Source organism: Amblyraja radiata, chromosome 2 (genome assembly GCF_010909765.2).
Source record: "Amblyraja radiata isolate CabotCenter1 chromosome 2, sAmbRad1.1.pri, whole genome shotgun sequence".
In the NCBI taxonomy this organism is placed as follows: domain Eukaryota; kingdom Metazoa; phylum Chordata; class Chondrichthyes; order Rajiformes; family Rajidae; genus Amblyraja; species Amblyraja radiata.
Genome location: NC_045957.1, coordinates 5,887,524 through 5,909,632, shown reverse-complemented (window position 1 = coordinate 5,909,632; position 22,109 = coordinate 5,887,524). Strand labels below are relative to the sequence as shown.

At 45.6% G+C, this 22,109-nt stretch overlaps 1 protein-coding gene across 1 annotated transcript in view; it reads left to right on the top strand.

The window, feature by feature from the left end:
• The window catches only part of parp10 (poly(ADP-ribose) polymerase family member 10), a 46,481-nt gene that overhangs the window by 4,585 nt on the left and 19,787 nt on the right, over nucleotides 1-22,109 (top strand). The window contains exons 2-5 of the mRNA XM_033041110.1: nucleotides 9,754-9,936; nucleotides 13,669-13,914; nucleotides 15,033-15,263; nucleotides 16,411-17,306. Of these exons, the coding sequence (XP_032897001.1) occupies nucleotides 9,762-9,936; nucleotides 13,669-13,914; nucleotides 15,033-15,263; nucleotides 16,411-17,306 (1,548 nt within the window). The 5' untranslated portion in view covers nucleotides 9,754-9,761. The remainder of the gene's footprint in view (nucleotides 1-9,753; nucleotides 9,937-13,668; nucleotides 13,915-15,032; nucleotides 15,264-16,410; nucleotides 17,307-22,109) is intronic.

Genomic DNA, 22,109 nt, shown 5'->3' with positions numbered 1-22,109 from the left:
ATGTCTTTTAAACATTGTTAAACGTTTTAAAACGTTGTTAAACAACAGTTCCTATTGTAGCAATTTAATAGTGCCTGCTTCTGCCACTTCCCATGGCAACTCGTTTCATATACCTCCCACCCTCCATGTGGAATAGTTTTATGTGGCTTGATTACATCTCTCAGTGGCATCTTTTTCCAAAGAAAGGCTGGATAGTCCTGTGTTGTTTTTCACTGGCCAGCTCAGCTTTTCATCTGATTCTTTAACCATGGCAGGATCCTTATCAATCTGACCCTCCCCAGAGTCAAACAGCATGGAAACAGGCCCTTTGGTCTAACTTGCCAATGCTGACATCCTTACAGATGGTACTCTGGTGTGGCGTAGTTAATGGATCTCCCTGACCATGCACTGTTCATGGGTTGATGAAGGTAATTATACCGGATGCCTCTTCATCTCCATTCTGACCCTTTATCTCCGGAGATCAGTCATTGTGCACTTTATCCCTCTGGTTAGCAAAGCTAATTCATATCCCACCATTAACAGTGTATTCCTCTGCTTTCTATTCTGCAAAGGTTTTATCGGTCATTTCTCTCATTTGAAAGCCAGTTGCTACTTTTTAAATCCAAGGACACTGCCCTTTGATTATTTCTTGCAGTGCACAGATTTGTGCCTTGCAATACACAACAATGTTTTAAATCCTGTTAGAAAACATCAGTGTAAGAAGGATCTGCATATGCTGGTTTAAACTAAAGATAGACACAAAAAGCTGGAGTAACTTAGGCAGCATCTCTGGAGGGAAGGAATGGGTGACGTTCCGGGTCGAGACCCTTGTTCAGACTGGTTAAGGATAAGGGAAACAAGAGATATATACGGTGATGTGGAGAGATAAAGAACAACGAATGAAAGATATGCATAAAAGTAACGATGATAAAGGAAACAGGCTACTGAAAGCTATTTGTAGGGATGAGAAGCTAGTGTGACTTGGGTGGGGGAGGGATAGAGAGAGAGGGAATGCTGGGGCTACCTGAAGTGAGAGAAATCAATATTCACACCACTGGGATGTAAGCTGCCCAAGCGAAATATGAGATGCTGTTCCTCCAATTTGCATTTAGCCTCACTCTGACAATGGAGGAGACCGAGGACAGAAAGGTCTGTGTAGGAATAGGAAGGAGAATTAAAGTGTCCAGCAACCGGGAGATCAGTTTGGTTCACTCGTGCTGAGCGAAGGTGTTTCGCGAAACGATCGCCCAGTCTGCGTTTGGTCTCGCCGATGTATAAGAGACAAATCTTGAACAACAGATACAGTGGATGAGGTTGGAGGAGGTGCAAGTGAACCTCTGCCTAGCCTGAAAGGATTGTCGGGGTCCCTGGACAGAGCCGAGGGAGGAGGTATAGGGACAGGTGTTGCATCTTCTGCGGTTGCAGGGGAAGGTACCTGGGGAGGGGGTGGTTTGGGTGGGAAGGGTTGAGTTAACCAGGGAGTTGCGGAGGGAATGGTCTCTGCGGAAGGCGGAAAGGGGTGGAGATGGGAAAATGTGGTTCGTGGTGGGATCCCATTGGAGGTGGCGGAAATTCCGGAGGATTATGTGTTGTATGCGACAGCTGATGGGGTGGAAGGTAAGACTAGGGGGACTCTATCTCTGTTGCGACTGAGGAGACACGAGTGAGGGGAGAGGGATGTTCCCTAAAGAATGAGGACATCTCGGATGTTCTAGTATGGAACACCTCATCGTGGGCACAGATGCGGCATAGACGAAGGAATTGGGAGTTGGGGATAGTGTCTTTGCAGGAAGCAGGGTGGGAAGAAGTGTAGTCGAGGTAGTTGTGGGAGACAGTGGGTTTGTAATAGACGTCAGTCAATAATCTATTTCTTGTGATGGAGACTGTGAGATCCAGAAACGGGGGGGGGAGGTGTCAGAGATGGTCCAAGTAAATTTGAGTGCAGGATGAAAATTGGTGGTGAAGATGATGAAGTCCATGAGTTCTGCATGGGCGCAGGAGGCTGCATGGGTAAAAAAATCAGTCATGGTCCTGCATGAAGTGAAAATGTTTTGGTTGTGTGCCTCGGGTGATGTCACTGGGATGGAGTAGGCCAATCGGCCCATTGAGTGTGCACTGGTTGTCAGGACATTCCTGTCAGTCGCATTGTCCCACCTAATTCCCCTGTGATGTTTGCTGCCTCATATACTCATCAATCTCCTCCTCCCAATCTCAATTTTCCTACTGCTCTACGACATAAAGGAGCAGTTTATTGTACCCAATTATGTCTTTGAGACGTGGGAAGAAACCAGAATTCCTTGGAGATTGTGCATTTACAGGGACAATGTGGAACCCAGGTGTGAGTTTTTTTGAGAAATTGAGCTGTAAACAGGCAATACTTCAAACACATTTCTTCTTGAATACTGCTAAATCATTTTTACTTTTTTATTATTTAGTTTACCTTGACAATCATTCTATCTTTATTAATTGTTAGATTATCATTAAGCATCTAAAAAAAGACAAGGGCCAGATTTCAGGCTTGCATAGGAGGGAATAACCAGCTCTCGTTGCTGATTCATATTCCACCGTGACTGATCCCCGAGATAAAAGGTCAGAGAGAAGATGATGAATACTGGGAATATTCAGCTCCCCTCCGGTTGAAACTTGAAAGTGCACACCACCAAAATTGGGAACAGCCTCTTCCCTTCTATCAGGTTTCTGTTATCTGGCTTCTGAACGGGCCTTCCATAACGTAGGGGACTGTTCGATTCACCTCTACCCCATTGCGGACATTGGACTTTGAAACTGGTGCGCTAGAAATGCTGAGAACTATATTCTGCACTCTATATCTTCCCCTTTGCTCTACGTACTTGAGTTTGACTTAATTGTATTTATGTTTAGTATTATCTAATCTCTGGAGAGAAGGAATGGGTGACCCTAGAAGGGTCTCGACCCGAAACGTCACCCATTCTTCTCTCCAGAGAGCTGCCTGTCCCGCTGAGTTACTCCAGCATTTTGTGTCTACCTTCGATTTAAACCAGCATCTGCAGTTCTTTCCTACACATATTATCTAATCTGTTTGGATAGCATGCAAAACATAGTCTTTCACTGTACCTTAGTACATGTGATGATAATGAATCTAAACCTAAACATCTTTTTGAGGTCTGGGCATTGCTGGCATTTGATGCCAATGCTTAATTGCACTGGAGAAGGTAGCATTGAGCCAACCTCTCGATCTACTGCTGTATTCTTGTGAAGGTATTCCCACAGGAGTGTTGAGGAGTGAGCTTTGGGATTTTGGAGGCACATGTTTTTCTTGACAGTGGTTGTGTTGGGTGAAATTTTGGCGCAGTCTCAGCAAAGAGCTGCAGTGTATTTTGTAGACGCTACACAGCCACTGTGTGCAGTGGTGGAGGAAGTGATTCCATCAGGGTAGCTAGCTGATGGAGCCAATCAAGTGGATGGCCTTGTCCTGGTTGGTTTAGTTTAGAGATACAGCAAGGAAACAGGCCGTCCGGCCACTGACCGTGCCAACCATCCATTGCCTGCTCCCACTTACTCATCCACTCTCTTTCTGCTGTGTTTCAGCTCCACTCTGGCAAGGTTGTCACTGCTGCAAAATAAATTCTGTCTCCCTTTGCATTCAGAACTTAAAATGTTATAGGAGCAGAATTAGGCCTTTTGGCCCATCAAGTCTACTCCACCATTCAGTCATGGCTGATCTATCTTTCCCTCTCAATCCCAGTCTCCTGCCTTCTCCCCATAACCCCTGACACCCATTTGCATTGTGCTCCCATCTCTAGCCCCCAGGACTATTCTAACATGGTTCCCTGTGCCTTAGCCCCAGTTATGTAGAGTGGTCCCTGCTGTACTGTACTGTATTATATTTTGATTACCGAGTACGACTGATAGTTGACTATTATTGATTATTCTATATTTCAGTGCGTTAATTTAGCTTACTTTAAAGATATATCGTGGAAACAGGCCCTTTGACCCACCAAGTCCACGTCAACCATCATTCACACTAGTTCTATGTTAATCCACTTTGTCATCCACTCCCTACACACTAAGGGCAATTTGCAGAGGCTAATTAACCTACAAACCCGCATGTCTTGGAACATGGGTGGAAACTGGAGCAACCGGAGGAAACGTAAGCAGTCACCGCGCGGTGGCGCAGTGGTAGAGTTGCTGCTTTACAGCGAATGCAGCGCCGGAGACCTGGGTTCAATCCCGACTACGGGTGCTGTCTGTACGGAGTTTGTACGTTCTCCCCGTGACCTGCGTGAGTTTTCTCCGAGATCTCCGGTTTCCTCCCACACTCCAAAGATGTACAGGTTTGTAGGTTAATAGAAACATAGAAAATAGGTGCAGGAGTAGGCCATTCGGCCCTTCGAGCCTGCACCGCCATTCAATATGATCATGGCTGATCATCCAACTCGGTATCCTGTACCTGCCTTCTCTCCATACCCCCTGATCCCTTTAGCCACAAGGGCCACATCTAACTCCCTCTTAAATATAGCCAATGAACTGGCCTCAACTACCTTCTGTGGCAGATAATTCCAGAGATTCACCACTCTCTGTCTGGAATTGACCTGGTATAAATGTAAATTGTCCCCAGTGGGTGTAGGATAATGTTGATCCACGGTAGCAGGGATCGCTGGTCGGCGTGGACCTAGTGGGCTGAAGGGCTTGTTTCCGCGCTATATCTAAACTAAACTTAAAAAAAAACCTTACCATAAGCAAATGCCCTCTAGTTTCAGTATATTGTGTTGGAGGATGTTGCAGCACTAGGTACAAAGTGACTGATAGAGGTGTTGCCAAGGCTGCAGAGGTTTAGCTATGATGAAAATGCTGACCTGCGTGGAATTGGAGGAGGCAGAGGAAATATAATCTAATCAAATAAAGTAGAAACAAGGAACTGCAGATGCTGGTTAATACACAAAAGGACACACAATGCTGGAGTAACTCAGTGGATCAAGCAGCATCTCTAGATAGGTGATGATTCAGGTTGAGACCCGTCACGTCTGAAGGATTAATCAGTCTGTAGAAGCGTCTCGGATGCTACCTGAACTGCTGAGTTATTCCTGCACTTTGTGAACTTATATACATAAAGTTATGGGTCAGACACGAAACACAGCGGGCCGGGCAGCATCTGTGGAGGGAAATGGACAGTCATCGTTTTAAGTCTATATACTCTATACCCTATCCCCTACTTTCTACTCTTTCTCTTTCTATCTCTTTTTTTTTTTACCTCTTTTCCTCACTTTCTCTCTCTCTTCCTTTTTCTTTTTCACACACTATACATCACATATTTTTCTATTCTCTATTATTTAGTCTCTCTTTCATTAAAAAAAAAATGAAGCTGTACATAAAATGTAACATGCCAATATATATTTGGCACCTGAAAAAAGGCGCCACATTATTGTACTTACTTCTAATAAATAAATTATTTAAAAATAAAATAAAAAAGAAAAAGAAAGAAAAGGTCTATACGCTTCATGTAGACTAGGGTTCTAAATATCATTAATGATCAGTGCTAGAAGAAATCATTATTTTCTCATCCAAATGTCATCTAAAAATACACCATCAATATTCTGCTGAGCAGATGTACAGTTTAGACTATATGATAACTGCTTGTTTGTCTGTCATGGCATTCTGCCAGTAACTTTGGTAGGTTTTCACTGAATGTAAACCTGCCCCCACAAAAAAAAAGTATGATGATGTGTCGGTTTCAAAATACAGCATGGAAAGAGGCCCTTCAGCCCACCGAGACCAGGCTGAGCATAGATCACCTATTCACACTAGTTCTATTATCTCACTTTTCCACTAGTTCTGTTATCTCACTTTTCCATCCACCCCATAAACCCACACGGTCTCGGGGAGAATGTGCAAACTCCACAAAGACAGCATCCGAGGTCAGGACCGAACCATGGGTCTCTGGCGCTGCGAGGTGGTAGCTCTCCACTGTGCCACAAAACGGTGACTAGGAACATTGAACTCTTCCTATATATTCCCCCAGTCCCCTTGTTCCCTAAATTTTCCAGCACTTTTAATGGGTCGGGATTATCCATTTACTGCACTGTCTTCAACTGGCTGAACTCTGAGCTCAGTGTTTGTGTCTCAGTAACATGGTTTGACTCATTACAATTGGCTGATTCAGTTTTGGAGCTGCTAGTCTTGTGATAACGGACAGAAATAATAACTGGGGCTTTTGATTGCACCCTTTACAAAAATGTAGTGAGGATTTGGTGAACAAAATATTTGGTCTAATTTTTTTAAAAGCTTCACAATTCGCAACTCACAACTCTCCAATCCCTTTGTCTCACACCTTCAGTTTTTTTAAATCTCTGGCCTTTGTCCAACTGTCTGCTTATCACCCCCCCCCCCCCCCCACCCCACCATCAACCCATTGCATGCCACGCTTTGTCCTGTCCCTCATCTCTTCCTGCTTTCTACCGCCTCCCCTCCACAATCAGTCAGTTAAAAAATGGATAATGCCTGAAGTACTGCAGTCTGAAGAAGGATCCCGACCCGAAACGTCAACTATACAAAACGTCTCCTGAGATGCAGCCTGACCTGCTGAGTTACAACAGCACTTTGTCTTATTTTGTAAACCAGCATCTGCAGTTCCTTGTTTCCCCAAAATGTGTTTATTTGGGTAGATTCCAAATGCATGCGTTGGGAATTTCCCTCTCCACTGCTGTCTTGATATAGAGTCCAATGTCAACTCGGTTGAGAAATATCTGCAAAGAGCAGCCAACAAGCTCAATGGTTTCAATTTCGAGAGCCCTGGGACTGTTGCTGATGGGATTTCCCAGCAAAAATCCAGACCTTTACCTTGAGCAAAAATCAAACAGGAATTCAGTGGGTCAGGTGGCATCTGTGGAGGGAAATGAAAGAGGACATTGTGGGTCAGGACCCTTCTTCAGACTGACCCGCACTTCATTAGTCTGAAGAAAGATCCTAACCAAAAACTTCAGACCAACCCATACCTCGTTAGTCTGAAGAATGGTCCTGATCTCCAGCAGTTTGTGTTTTGCTTGTTTAACCTGATTAACCTGTTGCTCTTGGATGAACCCCAGCACTGTGCTAGTTTGCTGACTGTTTCCGGCGACAGGGATATCCCCTTGTTTCAATAAAAGATCCACCTACCCATTGGTTCCTGAGTCACCACACCCATTGTTCCTAACTTGACACTCCCCATTTATATATAGTTGTTGTGTGATAATGCCTACATCATTGAGTCATAAAGCACAGAAACCGGCCCTTTGGCTCAACTCATCCACGTTGACCAAGGCGTCTTCCTCAAGTAGTCCCCTGACACCTTTGTGTAGGAAGGAACTGCAGATGCTGCTTTAAACCAAAGATAGACGCAAAAAACTGGAGTAACTCAACGGGTCAGACAGCATCTCTGGAGAAAATAAATAGGTGATGTTTCGGGTCGAGACCCTTCTTCAGATTGAGAGTCAGAGGAAAGGGATACGAGGGAAAAAGGGAAACGTTTGGCATGGAAAGGGATGGAAAAAGTTGCCTCCTCCAAGACCCTTTTAAATCTTTCACTTCTCACCTTGACACTATACCCTCTAGTTTTAGTTTCCATTGCCCTGTGAAAAAGATCGAACAATCTATCTTGTCTGTGCCCATCGTGATTGTATAAAAATTACTCCAGCATTTTGTGTCTATCTTCAGTGCAAACCAGCATATGCAGTTCCATCCTTTAAGTTTTATCTACTGCATAGCGAAATCTCCTCAAGGTATGTCTACTTTGAAGGAGTTCTCCTGCTCTCCAACAGGAGTTCTGCAACACACTCGGCCACTGCTCTGAACCTTTTCATACTTCTAGTTTCCCTCTCCCCTGACTCTCAGTCTGCACTGCAGAAGGGTCCCGACCCGAAACATCACCCATTCCTTCTCCCCAGAGATGCTGCCTGTCCCGCTGAGTTACTCCAGTGTTTTGTGTCTATCTATAGAATCACCCGTTTGCTCCACGGATAACAGTCCCAGCCTATCATGATTCTACCGAAAGCTTAGGCCTTCCAGTCGCGGCAACATCTTTGTGACTGTCTGCACATTCTCCAACTTAATCGCATTGTTCGTCGAGTAGTTTTGTTTTCTCCAAAGTTGGATTGGAATTTGTTTGGTCCAACTGAGCCATCATCCTCTAACCTGCATCTCACAGCCATGGGGTATATCTGAAACGCAGATGATCCTGTTTTATGAGGCTTGCAATTGACCGACTGTAGCAAAGGTAATGATGAACCTCTCAGAGCCTGAGCCCCGAATTAGGCAATGTGTCTAATTCTGGCCACCGCTCTTTAGGAAGGGTGTGATGGTTCTAGAGTTATCCCAAGGTGAGAGACTCAAGGGCCTGTCCCACTTGGCGTCATTTACGCGACAAGCTGGTAGTGACTGACGCGTGACGGTCACGCGCATCATCATGCGCCTTCAAATATTTTATCGGCTCTGCAAGTAGAGTCAGCGTATTGACATAATTTGTTAAGTGAAACATTGATAAAATTATTGTTTGCTGGAAAAATTAATTTACTTTTAAACTTTCTGAATTACTCCCAACAAACACAAAATTGTATTCCATTATAGCAATTTAAGGGTTTGAACCCAGCTTAAGAATTAGTTTGCAATTTTTTTTTTTAATGGTGTTAGTAAAATTGTTGGTGGTTATTTTAAAAAAAACTAATTTTGTTACGAATGTTCTTTTAGGATTTAAAATCTGCAATCCTTACCTGGATGTTAACTTTTGAAACATCCTTAACTAAGTATGTTTCAAAAATACTTATTAAGGTGTTACTCTGAAGGCATTACTCTGAAAGCATTGATGCTTATGGCGTAATTATTTTGTCATTGTGGCCGACTGCGTATGGACGGCGCGCAGCGGCGCATGGTTATGCACAGTGACGTAACCATGCGTCACCACGAGCTGCATGTTCGAGGTCAGGACGCCTGCGTGCGACTACAATACGCCCGGTGTGACGTATCATTCTCGCGGGCGTATTATAGTCGCAGGACCTCACCCTGGCGTACGGGAGGACAGTTCGGTAGTCTGATAACAGTGGGGAAGAAGCTGTTTCTGAATCTGGTGGTAAGCACTTTCAAACGTTTGTATATTTAGCCCCATGGGGAGAAGAGGGAATGACCAGCATGAAAATGGAAGCCTTTCAAGGGAAGTTTAGTTTGGATATGCAGCACAGAAACAGGCCGTTCGGTCAGCCAAGTCCACACGAACCATTGATCATGCTGGTTCTATGTTATCCCACATTCTCATCCACTCCCTACATGCTAGAGGCAATTTACAGAAGCTTATTAACCTACAAACCCGAACGTCTTTGGGATGTGGGAGGAAACTGAGGTTCCTGGAGGAAACGTGCACGGTTACAGGGAGAACGTGCAAACCCCACACAGACAGCAACAGAGGTCAGGATCGAACATGGGTCTCTGGCGCTGTGAGGCAGCAGCTCTAACAGCTGTACCACCCTGCTCTAGACAATGATGGAGAAATGTTTGCAGTAATAATAGTGATGAGAGGGCATGGTCTTCCTAGTGTTTAATGAAAGTGGAGGAGCCGGCAGGCCAGTGGGAACAGCCTTTGATCTGGGTGGCAGGCAGCAAGCCCAGGCGGGTTGAGCCAAAAGCATTATTCTTTGTTTCTCCAACTGGAATCGGATTTAATGGTGATCTTTATTTGCTTTGCGTTTTCTGCCTTGATGTTTCAATTGGTGACGAATAGTGACGAAACGAGAGAAGGTTTTGGCTAACCTTTGGCTGGTCTTTGCATCGCAGGTGTTGAGATGGAGGAACAAGGTCCCGGCGACAATCCCATGCTGGAGGTACGAGGCGTTGCCGACATGCCCACCGACATTCTCACCTTGTACTTCGAGAACAAACGCCGCTCAGGGGGAGGAACAGTTACATCCATTAAGCGAGACGGAGACCAGGCCACGATTACCTTCGAGAACCCAGCAGGTGAAATACCGTGGGGAAGGGGAGGGAGGGTGGGAAAGCAGGCAGCAACGGAACAAGTAGGATGGAGTTTAATCCGGGCAAGTGCAAAGGGTTGCACTTTGGAAGGTTGAATGTAAGGGGAAACCATGCAGTCAATGCCATCGATGTACAGAGGGATCTTCAGGTCAAAGCCCATAACTCACTGAAACTGGCAGCACATGTAGTCAGAGTGGTAAAGGAGGCCTACAGTACGCCGAGAATGAAGAAGGGTCTCCACTTGAAACATAGAAAATAGGTGCAGGAGTAGGCCATTCAGCCCTTCGAGCCTGCACCGCCATTCAATATGATCATGGCTGATCATCTAAAATCAATACCCCGTTCCTGCCTTTTCCCCATTTCCCTTGATTCCGTTAGCCCAAAGAGTTAAATCTAACTCTCTTGAAAATATCCAGTGAATTGGCTTCCACTGACTTGTGTGGCAGAGAATTCCACAGATTCACAACTCTGGGTGAAAAAAAAATTCTTATCTCATTCCCAAACGTAAACTTTGACCCCCTGGTTCTGGACTCCCTCAACATCGGGAACATTTTTCCTGCATCTAGCCTGTCTAATCCCTTAAGAATTTTGTATGTTTCAATAAGATCACCGCTCATCCTTCTAAACTCCAGTGAATACAAGCCCAATCACTGGCTTATCCTCACCTATTAACTCTTTTCTCCAGAGATGCTGTCTGACCCAAAATGTTGTGTCTATCTTCGATTTAAACCAGCATTTGCTGTTCCTTCATACACATGCTGTCTGAGTTACTCCAGGTTTTTGTGCCTATCACCGAGTATAAAAGTCAGGAAATCACATTACAGCATTATAGAACTTTGGTGAGGCAGCATTTGGAATATTGTGTGCAGTTTTGATGATCCAGAAGGATGTGTTGGAGAGGATGCGGAAGAGGTTTACCAGGATGCTGCCTGTATTAGAATGTGTTAGCTATAGGGAGAGGTTGGTCAAACAGGGATTGTTTTTTCTGGAGCGTCAGAGGTTGAGGGGAGACCTAATAGAAGTATATAACATTCAGAGAGGCATAGATAGGGTGGACAGTCAGAACTTTCTCCCAGGATAGAAATGTCAAATCCACAATGACGTTGCCTTAAAGGCAGAGTTTAATGTAGATGTCCTGGGCAAGTTGTTTACACTGCGAGTGGGGGGTGCCTGGAATGTGCTGCCATGGGTGGTGGTGGAAGCAGACATGGTAGCGGTATTTAGAGGCTTTTAAATAGGCACAGATATTCAGGGTGTGGAGGTTATGGATCATGTTTGGCGGAAAGGATTCATTTATTTTAGGCATCACATTCAGCACAGCCAATGGAGGGCTGAAGGGCCTGTTACTGTGCTTTAAGTCAGGACATCGGAAAAGAGTCGCAAGCGCGTATTGCTGTTGGTTTATTGTCACGTGTACTGAGATACAGTGAAAAAACTTGTTTTAGCTTTTTAATTTTTGAGATACAGCATGAAAACTGACCCTTTGGCCCTCTGTGTCCACAACAACCATTGATCACCCATACATTAGTTCTATTCTACACATGGGAGATAATTTACAGAAGCCCATTAACCTCTAAACCTGCACGTCTTTGGAATGTGGGAGGAAACCGGAACACCCGGAGAACACCCACACGGTCACAGGGAGACCATATACACTCCAGACAGATAGCACCCGTAGTCAGGATTGAACCCGGATTGAGTGCGCGCTATCCAGTCAAATCACACTATACATGAGTACGATCAAGCCACACACAAGTACAACAGATAAAGGAGAGTGGAAAATAACCAGATAGATTTAGAGTTGGAATAAACATTTAAAAGAGTGGAACGATTGTAGTGGATGATAGCAGAGCCTATTCTGCGGTTAAATAGTGAATCGCAATGAATGTGGGAGCAGGTTTGGGTAACTAAATGGCTTAATCCTGTTCTTTGTTGTGTTGCTCTGGCAAATCCCCATTAGGCTGTAATTTCTGTTGTGTTTCAGCCCCATTCTGGGAGGGTGTCTCTGCTGAAAAATGAATCCTGCCTCCCTTTGCATTGTGCTCCCTCCTCTACCCCTCAGGACTATTCTAGTGTGGTTTCCTGTGCCTTAGTTACAGTTATGTGGAGACATCCCTGTGTACTGTCATGGAGTCAGAGAGCGATACGGCGTGGAAACAGGCCCTTCGGCCCAACTTGCCCAACATGTCCCAGCTACACTAGTCCCACCTGCCCGAGTTTGGTCTATATCCCTGTAAACTTGTGTTATCCATGTGGCTGTCTAATTATTTCTTAAATGTTGAGAAATTCCTTGCCTCAACTACATCCTTTGAAATCTTGAGTTACCCCTCAGATTCCTATAAAATCTTTTCCTCTTCACCTTAAACCTCTGGTCCTCGATTCACCTACTCTGGGCAAGAGACTCTGTGCATCTACCCGATCTATTCCTCTCATGATTTTATACACCTCTATAAGATCACCCCTCATCCTCCTGCACTCCAAGGACTAGAGTCCCAGCCTACTCAACCTCTCCCTATAACCCAGGCCCTCTAGTCCTGGCAACATCCTCATAAATCTTCTCTGTACTTGCTGCAACTTAATAGGAATATTAATGTAATAATACAAGTAAATATACATTAATCAATAGTACAGTAAGTTGTAATACTTGGTAACCTAACCATAATTGTCACTACACCAGAGGACATAGATTTAAGGCGAAGGGGAATAGATTTAATAGGAGTCTGAGGGGAAACATTTTCACACATAGGGTGGTAGGTGAATGGAACAAGCTGCCAGAGAAGGTTGTTGAGTTTGGAGGGATATGGACCAACGCAGGCAGGTGGGACTAGTGTAGCTGGGACATGTTGGCCGGTGTCGGCAAGTTGGGCCGAAGGGCCTGTATCACTGTATGACCGCCACCCTGCCTTCCCACAGTCGGTTTCACCATTCAGACCCTTGCAGCCAGTGCACACTCATTCACTAAGGGTTGGCTTTGGCTGTATTGATGTGGATGAGCAGTACATTTTGGCATTGCCCAGATCTCATTTAAAAAAGCAACAACAAAATACAACCTTGCTTGTGCTCCCAGTCTGAACCTGAGTTTGTGCAGCATCCATGTACATGCTCCATGCTGGCCAAGGCAGCATCTCTGGAGGGAAGGAATGGGTGACGTTTCGGGTCGAGACTCTTCTTCAGATTGCAAGTCACGGGAAAGGGAAACAAGAGATATAGACGATGATGTAGGGAGATAAAGAACAATGAAAGAAAGATATGCAAAAAAGATGATAAAGGAAAACAGGCCATGGTTAGCTGTTTGCTGGGTGAAAACGAGAAGCTAGTGCGACTTGGGTGGGGGAGGGTTTGAGAAAGACGGAATGCCGGGGTTACTTGAAGTTAGAGAAATCAATATTCGTACCGCTGGGCTGTAAGCTGTCCATGAAATATGAGATGCTGCTCCTCCATTTTTCATTTAGCCTCACTCTGACAATGGAGAAGACCGAGGACAGAAAGGTCAGTGTGGGAATGGGAAGGAGAATTAAAGTGTCCAGCATCCGGGAGATCAGGTCGGTTCAGGCAGATTGAGCGAAGCTCAGCCTTCAGCCTCCTACAGTCCAAAGAGAAACCTCCAAGCCCATCTAACCTCTCCCCATAACTCTCCCCATGCCCGCAATGATTCTACCTGTGATCCTATGAGTTTGTGGTCCGTCCTGATGCGTTCCCTGTCTCTGCCGGTTGCAGATGCTCAGCGAGTGGTCTCGAAGCCGGAGCATAAGTTCCAGGACGTCCGTCTGATTGTGAAGAGGATGCCGCCCGTTGACCCCAGGGCAGTGGTGCTCCGTGACCTGAGCCCCGACATTTCCATTGACGTTCTGACCCTTTACCTGGAGTATATCTCGGGACTCGACAGTGAAGGGTTCACTGTGCACTTCAGCCCAGACAGGACGCGAGCAGTCGTTCACTTCCGAGATGCGCTGTCTGCAGCAGGTGAGTGTAGCGATGACTCCTGTATGCTTGTCCTTGGTGCTCTGTCCCCCACCCCCATCTCCCGGAGGCTGTGGAACATACTGATGCGGTGGTGAAGTTCCTGGATTAGCAACCCAAAGGCCAGCCAGAGGGTGGCACAACTGTTAGAGCCACAGCCTCACAGCACGGAGAACAGGCTTGATCCTGACCTCAGGTGCTCTCTGTGTGGAGCTTGCACATTCTCCCAATGACATCAGTCTGAAGAAGGGTTTCGGCCCGAAACGTTGCCTATTTCCTTCACTCCATAGATGCTGCCGCACCTGCTGAGTTTCTCCAGCATTATTGTGTACCTCCCTATGAGCACGTTGATTTCCTCTGCATACTCTGGTTTGCACATCAATTGACCTCTGACAATTGCCCCTCATTTCTTAATAAATGATTAACATTTTTAAATAGCCTAAATGTCCAAATAATATTCACAAATAATTCACAATAAAACATGATTTTAAAATCTCATTTACATTAATTTATAGGCCAAATGGAAGGAATTCAGTGTTCAATTGCTGTAAATAAATGCCCATTTAAATCAGCTTTCTAGCGGGATCCTGTGGAACGCGCTGGTTTAGAACGTTCACATTGCGGTAGATTTGTGCCTCAAATGCCGAGAAAAATACTGCGCGATATAATGGGCCCAAATTGAGCTACTCGCAATATTAAATTTTGTATAAAAGGATCTTTAGAAGCCCTTTTGAATGTAAAAATATACAACCTAACTTCTGCTATTTTCTTTATGAGACTCTGCGGTTGCTGACGGTCGCGGGTTTAAAGATTGATTTTTAAACTACTATAACTATTATTCAAGGCCTTTAAACCTAATAATAGCTTTTGCGACGGGGTCTATCAGCGATTTTTCGTTAATAATGTCAGATCATAACTGGAGTATGTGTGCAGTTCTAGTATCCAATTTCAATGGCCACCTGTGGTCAATGTATTAGAGGAGCACAGTGACTGATTACTACAGGGTGGGTACATGTGAATAGGTTTTTTCCCCCCCCTATAATGTTTACGTCCACAACGGCTGTTTTATACTGTTTGTCAATTTCCAGAGTAATTTCCAAGTGTTTTTTGCATCATTTCAGCTGTGACAGCGTTGGAGGTGAAGGCTGAAGGCCGGTGTTTGCATGGGGCCAACATACAGGTGGCACAGCTCCTTCACACCGACCGCGTCCTGGTGGAAAACCTCGGCCCCAGCGATGACGTAGAGATCATCCAGCTATACTTCGAGAGCCGGCGGAGCGACGGAGGGATCGTGCTCAACGTCACCATGCTTCCGGGTGCAAAGGCCATCGTCGAGTTCCAGGAATGGAAAGGTCCTTATCGCCAATTCAATGACAAGTACAAGTTACGGGGAAGTGGGGAAGTGTTAGGGGAAGACTTTATTCCTTGCTGCGCAGGAGGATGAGGGGCGATCTTATAAAGGTGTACAAAACATGAGGGGAATAGATCGGGTAGATGCACAGAGTCTCTTGCCCAGAGTAGGAGAATCCAGGACCAGAGGACATAGGTTTAAGGTGAGAGGGGAAAGATTTAATAGGATCCTGAAGGACAACTTTTTCACACAAAGTGGGGTGGGTGTATGGAACGAGCTGCCGGAGGAGGTAATTGAGGCAGGTACTATCATAACATTTAAGATACATTTGGACAGGTACATGGATAGGAAAGGTTTGGAGGGATATGGGCCAAGCGCGGACAGGTGGAACTAGTGTAGATGGGGCATGTTGGTCGGCTTGAAGCGAGTTGGGTCTGTTTCCACGCTGTGACTTGATGACTAAGAGCATTGACATATAAAAGTGAGATGCATGGAAAGTTCCGGCAGAGGATGTGGAATTCTGGAATTGGAGTTGTGGAGGCCAGATTGTTGTTCTTTGGAAGCCACCGACCGCCATATGGTGAAGTGTAGCGTCGTAGTTGCAGAGAATAGAAACAGGCCCTTCAATCCTACATGTCCATGGCAAGCAGATGCCCAACTATGCTAGTTCCATTTGCCTGCATTTGGCCCATATCTCTCTCAACCTTTCCTACCCATGTATCTGTCCAAATGGCCCTTAAATGTTATTGTACCTGCCACAAGTGCACCCTCTGGCAGTTTGTTCCATATACCCATGGAGGGGGACAGCTTCCTCCCCTCTCTTATCAGGCTTCTGAACGGTCCTTCCATAAACTAGGTTACTGTCCGATTCACCTCTACCCCATTGCAGACATTGTCAATAGAACTGATTCACTACAACGCTGAGAACTACATCCTGCACTCTGTATCTTCCCCTTTGCTCTACCTATTGCACTTAAGTTTAATGTAATTCTATCTATGTGTGGTAATATCTGGTCAGTTTGGATAGCATGCAAAGCAAAGTTTTTCACTGTAGCTCGGTACAGGTGACAGTGATAAACCTAAGCCACAACGCTGCTGGAGGCCATTGTTCCATAAGTAGTCACCTACAGTGTCTGCTTCTTTTTCAGATGCGAACAGAGTCGTCCAGAAGAAGCAGATTCTGCAGCAACGGGAGCTGGTCGTTCGCCCTTATTACAGCTTCCTCCACCCCTCCGAGGATGGCCAGGAGAGTGAGGGAGGGGGAGTGGAGACCGAGGGAGGGGGCGTGGAGACCGAGGGAGGGGGCGTGGAGACCGAGGCACCGCCCACCCAGCACTCGAGTATGGTAACCGTCCCCGGCACGCTGATGCTGAATGTCCTGCGATCCAGTGGCTTCCTGCAGGAGCTGCAGGCCAAGTGCCTGGACCTGACCCTGGAGATGGACGCCGATGGTGTTATCCACATGAGGGGAAGTGACCTCCAGCAGGTCCAGAAGGGGAGGAGCCAGATCCTGGAGTTCCTGAACAGTGTGGCCCAAGTGGAGGTCGCCGTCAGCAGTGACCTGGCGTCGTTCCTCTCCGGGGCCGAGGTTCAGGATTATTTCCAGAGCTTGTTGAAGGAACGCTCGGCCTGTTACTCCATCTCCGACCTGGTGATGAAGGTGAGCGCACCCTCGCTCCCGGCCGCTCGCGAGGCCGCCAGTCTGATCGAGCAGCAGGTCTCCAAGTTCAGCGTCTCGGTGACGGACCAGCAGCTCCACGCGCTGACCTCCCCCGAGTGGGAGAAGCTGCTGCCGACACTGCGGTGCTGCAGCGCTCAGCTGACCGACGCGGGGGACCAGGTCTGGTTCACCTCCTTGGCCCCCTTCCAGGCGGAGAACCAGCAGCGGGTGGAGCAGCTGCTGACAGAGGCGATTCTGCAGGAATCCGTCATAGCCATGGAGCCCGGGAAGTTCCGCTACTTGCAGGAGTACCACCAGGATCTGCTCATTGGACACAGGCAGGTTTCCATATTTCCACTGGAAGGCGATGTCTCAGGACTAAGGGTAGGCTTCCAATCTGTTGACCAACTTTCTTTGTACTTTTTTGAGGTGGTACATTGGCCCTTTCCGTTGGGTGTGGAGAAAGGAACTGCAGATGCTGTTGTGTACACCAAAGATAGACACAAAATGCTGGAGTAACTCAACAGGTCAGGCAGCATCTCTGGAGAAAAAGGATGGATGATATTTTAGGTCTTCGGACTGAAAGTAGAGGGGAGGGAACTGCAGGTAAGAAAAGGTCAGAGCACCAGATGACCAAGGAAGGGTCTTCCTCAGCCAACGATGGTCCATTATAGGCTCTACCCTGTTGCCTCTATCATCTGGTGTCGGCCCTGCTTTGTCTGGCCTTTTCTTACCTCCAGTTCCTTCCCCTCTGCTTTCAGTCTGAAGAAGAGTCCCAACCCGAAATGTCACCCATCTTTTTTCATCCAGAGATGCTGCCTGACGCACTGAGTTAGACAATAGACAATAGGTGCAGGAGTAGAATTCCACAGATTCACAACTCTCTGGGTGAAAACGTTTTTCCTCATCTCCATTCTAAATGGCCTACCCCTTATTCTTAAACTGTGGCCCCTGGTTCTGGACTCCCCCAACATCGGGAACATGTTTCCTGCCGCTAGCGTGCCAATCTCAATTAGATCCCCTCTCATCCTTCTAAATTCCAGAGTATACAAGCCCAGTTGCTCCATTCTCTCAGCAAATGACAGTTCTGCCATCCCAGGAATTAACCTCGTGGACCTACGTTGCACTCCTTCAATAGCAAACATAGAAACATAGAAAATAGGTGCAGGAGTAGGCCATTCAATATGATCATGGCTGATCATCCAACTCAGTATCCTGTACCTGCCTTCTCTCCATACCCCCTGATCCCTTTAGCCACAAGGGCCACATCTAACTCCCACTTAAATATAGCCAATGAACTGGCCTCAACTACCTTCTGTGGCAGAGAATTCCAGAGATTCACCACTCTCTGTGTGAAAAATGTTTTTTCTCATCTCGGTCCTAAAAGATTTCCCCCTTATCCTTAAACTGTGACCCCTTGTTCTGGACTTCCCCAACATCGGGAACAATCTTCCTGCATCTAGCCTGTCCAACCCTTTAAGAATTTTGTAAGTTTCTATAAGATCCCCCCTCAATCTTCTAAATTCTAGCGAGTACAAACCGAGTCTATCCAGTCTTTCTTCATATGAAAGTCCTGACATCACAGGAATCAGTCTGGTGAACCTTCTCTGTACTCCCTCTATGGCAAGAATGTCTTTCCTCAGATTAGGAGACCAAAACTGTACGCAATACTCCAGGTGTGGTCTCACTAAGACCCTGTACAACTGCAGTAGAACCTCCCTGCTCCTATAACATATATAACATATAACAATTACAGCACGGAAACAGGCCATCTCGGCCCTACAAGTCCGTGCCGAACAACTTTTTTCCCTTAGTCCCACCTGCCTGCACTCATACCATAACCCTCCATTCCCTTCTCATCCATATGCCTATCCAATTTATTTTTAAATGATACCAACGAACCTGCCGCACCACTTCCACTGGAAGCTCATTCCACACCGCTACCACTCTCTGAGTAAAGAAGTTCCCCCTCATGTTACCCCTAAACTTCTGTCCCTTAATTCTGAAGTCATGTCCTCTTGTTTGAATCTTCCCTATTCTCCTATACTTAAATCCTTTTGCTATGAATGCTAACATACCATTCACTTTCTTCACTGCCTGCTGCACCTGCATGCCTACTTTCAATGACTGGTGTACCATGACACCCAGGTCTCGTTGCATCTCCCCTTTTCCTAATCGGCCACCATTCAGATAATAGTCTACTTTCCTGTTTTTGCCACTAAAGTGGATAACCTCACATTTATCCACATTATACTGCATCTGCCATGCATTTGCCCACTCACCCAGCCTATCCAAGTCACCTTGCAGCCTCCTAGCATCCTCCTCACAGCTAACACTGCCCCCCAGCTTCGTGTCATCCGCAAACTTAGAGATGTTGCATTCAATTCCCTCGTCCAAATCATTAATATATATTGTAAATAGCTGGGGTCCCAGCACTGAGCCTTGCGGTACCCCACTAGTCACTGCCTGCCATTGTGAAAAGGACCCATTTACTCCTACTCTTTGCTTCCCGTCTGCCAACCAGTTCTCTATCCACATCAATACTGAACCCCCAATACCATGTGCTTTAAGTTTGTATACTAATCTCTTATGTGGGACCTTGTCGAAAGCCTTCTGAAAGTCCAGATATAACACATCCACTGGTTCTCCCTTATCCACTCTACTAGTTACATCCTCGAAAAATTCTATAAGATTCGTCAGACATGATTTACCTTTCATAAATCCATGCTGACTTTGTCCAATGATTTCCACTTTCCAAATGTGCTGCTATCCCATCTTTAATAACTGTCTCTAGCCGTTTCCCCACTACCGATGTTAGACTAACTGGTCTGTAATTCCCCGTTTTCTCTCTCCCTCCCTTTTTAAAAAGTGGGGTTACATTAGCTACCCTCCAATCCTCAGGAACTACTCCAGAATCTAAAGAGTTTTGAAAAATTATCACTCATTCATCCACTATTTCTGGGGCTACTTCCTTAAGTACTCTGGGATGCAGCCTATCTGGCCCTGGGGATTTATCGGCCTTTAATCCATTCAATTCACCTAACACCACTTCCCGGCTAACCTGGATTTCACTCAGTTCCTCCATCTCATTTGACCCGGTCCCCTGCTATTTCCGGCAGATTATTTATGTCTTCCTTAGTGAAGACAGAACCAAAGTAGTTATTCAATTGGTCTGCCATGTCCTTGTTCCCCATGATCAATTCACCTGTTTCTGACTGCAAGGGACCTACATTTGTTTTGACTAATCTTTTTCTCTTCACATATCAATATAAACTTTTGCAGTCAGTTTTTATGTTCCCTGCCAGTTTTCTTTCATAATCTATTTTCCCTTTCCTAATTAAGCCCTTTGTCCTCCTCTGCTGGACTCTGAAGTTTTCCCAGCCCTCTGGTAGGCTGCTTTTTCTGGCTAATTTGTACGCTTCATCTTTTGTTTTGATACTATCCCTGATTTCCCTTGTTATCCACGGATGCACTACCTTCCCTGATTTATTCTTTTGCCAACCCTTTAAGAATCAATTGCCAGTCTATCTTGGCCAAATCACGTCTCATACCCTCAAAGTTACCTTTCTTTAAGTTCAGAACCCTTGTTTCTGAATTAATTACAGTGGCTTGCAAAAGTTTTCTTACCCCTTGAACTTTTCCACATTTTGTCACGTTACAACCACAAACGTAAATGTATTTTATTGGGATTTTATGTGATAGACCAACACAAAGTGGTGCATAATTGTGAAGTGGAAGGAAAATGATACATGGTTTTCAAATAATTTTACAAATAAAAAACTGAAAAGTGTGGCGTGCAAAAGTATTCAGCCCCTCTGAGTCAATACTTTGTAGAACCACCTTTCACTGCAATTACAGCTGCAAGTCTTTTGGGGTATGTCTCTACCAGCTTTGCACATCTAGAGACTGAAATTTTTGCCCATTCTTCTTTGCAAAATAGCTCAAGCTCAGTCAGATTGGATGGAGAGCGTCTGTGAACAGCAATTTTCAAGTCTTGCCAGAGATTCTCAATTGGATTTAGGTCTGGACTTTGACTGGGCCATTCTAACACATGAATATGCTTTGATCTAAACCATTCCATTGTAGCTCTGGCTGTATGTTTAGGGTCGTTGTCCTGCTGGAAGGTGAACCTCCGCCCCAGTCTCAAGTCTTTTGCAGACTCTAACAGGTTTTCTTCCAAGATTGCCCTGTATTTGGCTCCATCCATCTTCCCATCAACTCTGACCAGCTTCCCTGTCCCTGCTGAAGAAAAGCATTCACACAGCATGATGCTGCCACCACCATGTTTCACAGTGGGGATGGTGTGTTCAGGGTGATGTGCAGTGTTAGTTTTCCGCAACACATAGCGTTTTGCATTTAGGCCAAAAACTTCAATTTTGGTCTCATCTGACCAGAGCACCTTCCTCCACATGTTTGCTGTGTCCCCCACATGGCTTGTGGGAAACTGCAAACGGGACTTCTTATGGCTTTCTTCTTGCCACTCTTCCATAAAGGCCCGATTTGTGGAGTGGACGACTAATAGTTGTCCTGTGGACAGATTCTCCCACCTGAGCTGTGGATCTCTGCAGCTCCTCCAGAGTTCCTTGGCTGCTTCCCTGATCAATGCTCTCCTTGCCCGGCCTGTCAGTTTAGGTGGACGGCCATGTCTTAGTAGGTTTGCAGTTGTGCCATACTCTTTCCATTTTCGGATGATGGATTGAACAGTGCTCCGTGAGATGTTCAAAGCTTGGGATATTTTTTTATAACCTAACCCTGCTTTAAACTTCTCCACAACTTTATCCCTGACCTGTCTGGTGTGTTCCTTGGGCTTCATGATGCTGTTTGTACACTAATGTTCTCTAACAAACCTCTGAGGCCTTCACAGAACAGCTGTATTTATACTGAAATTAGATTACACACAAGTGGACTCTATTTACTAATTAGGTGACTTCTGAAGGCAATTGGTTGCACTGGATTTTATTTAGGGGTATCAGAGTAAAGGGGGCTGAATACTTTTGCACGCCACACTTTTCAGTTTTTTATTTGTAAAAAAATGTGAAAACCATGTAACATTTTCTTTCCACTTCACAATTATGCGCCACTTTGAGTTGGTCTATCACATAAAATCCCAATAAAATACATTTACGTTTGTGGTTGTAACGTGACAAAATGTGGAAAAGTTCAAGGGGTATGAATACTTTTGCAAGC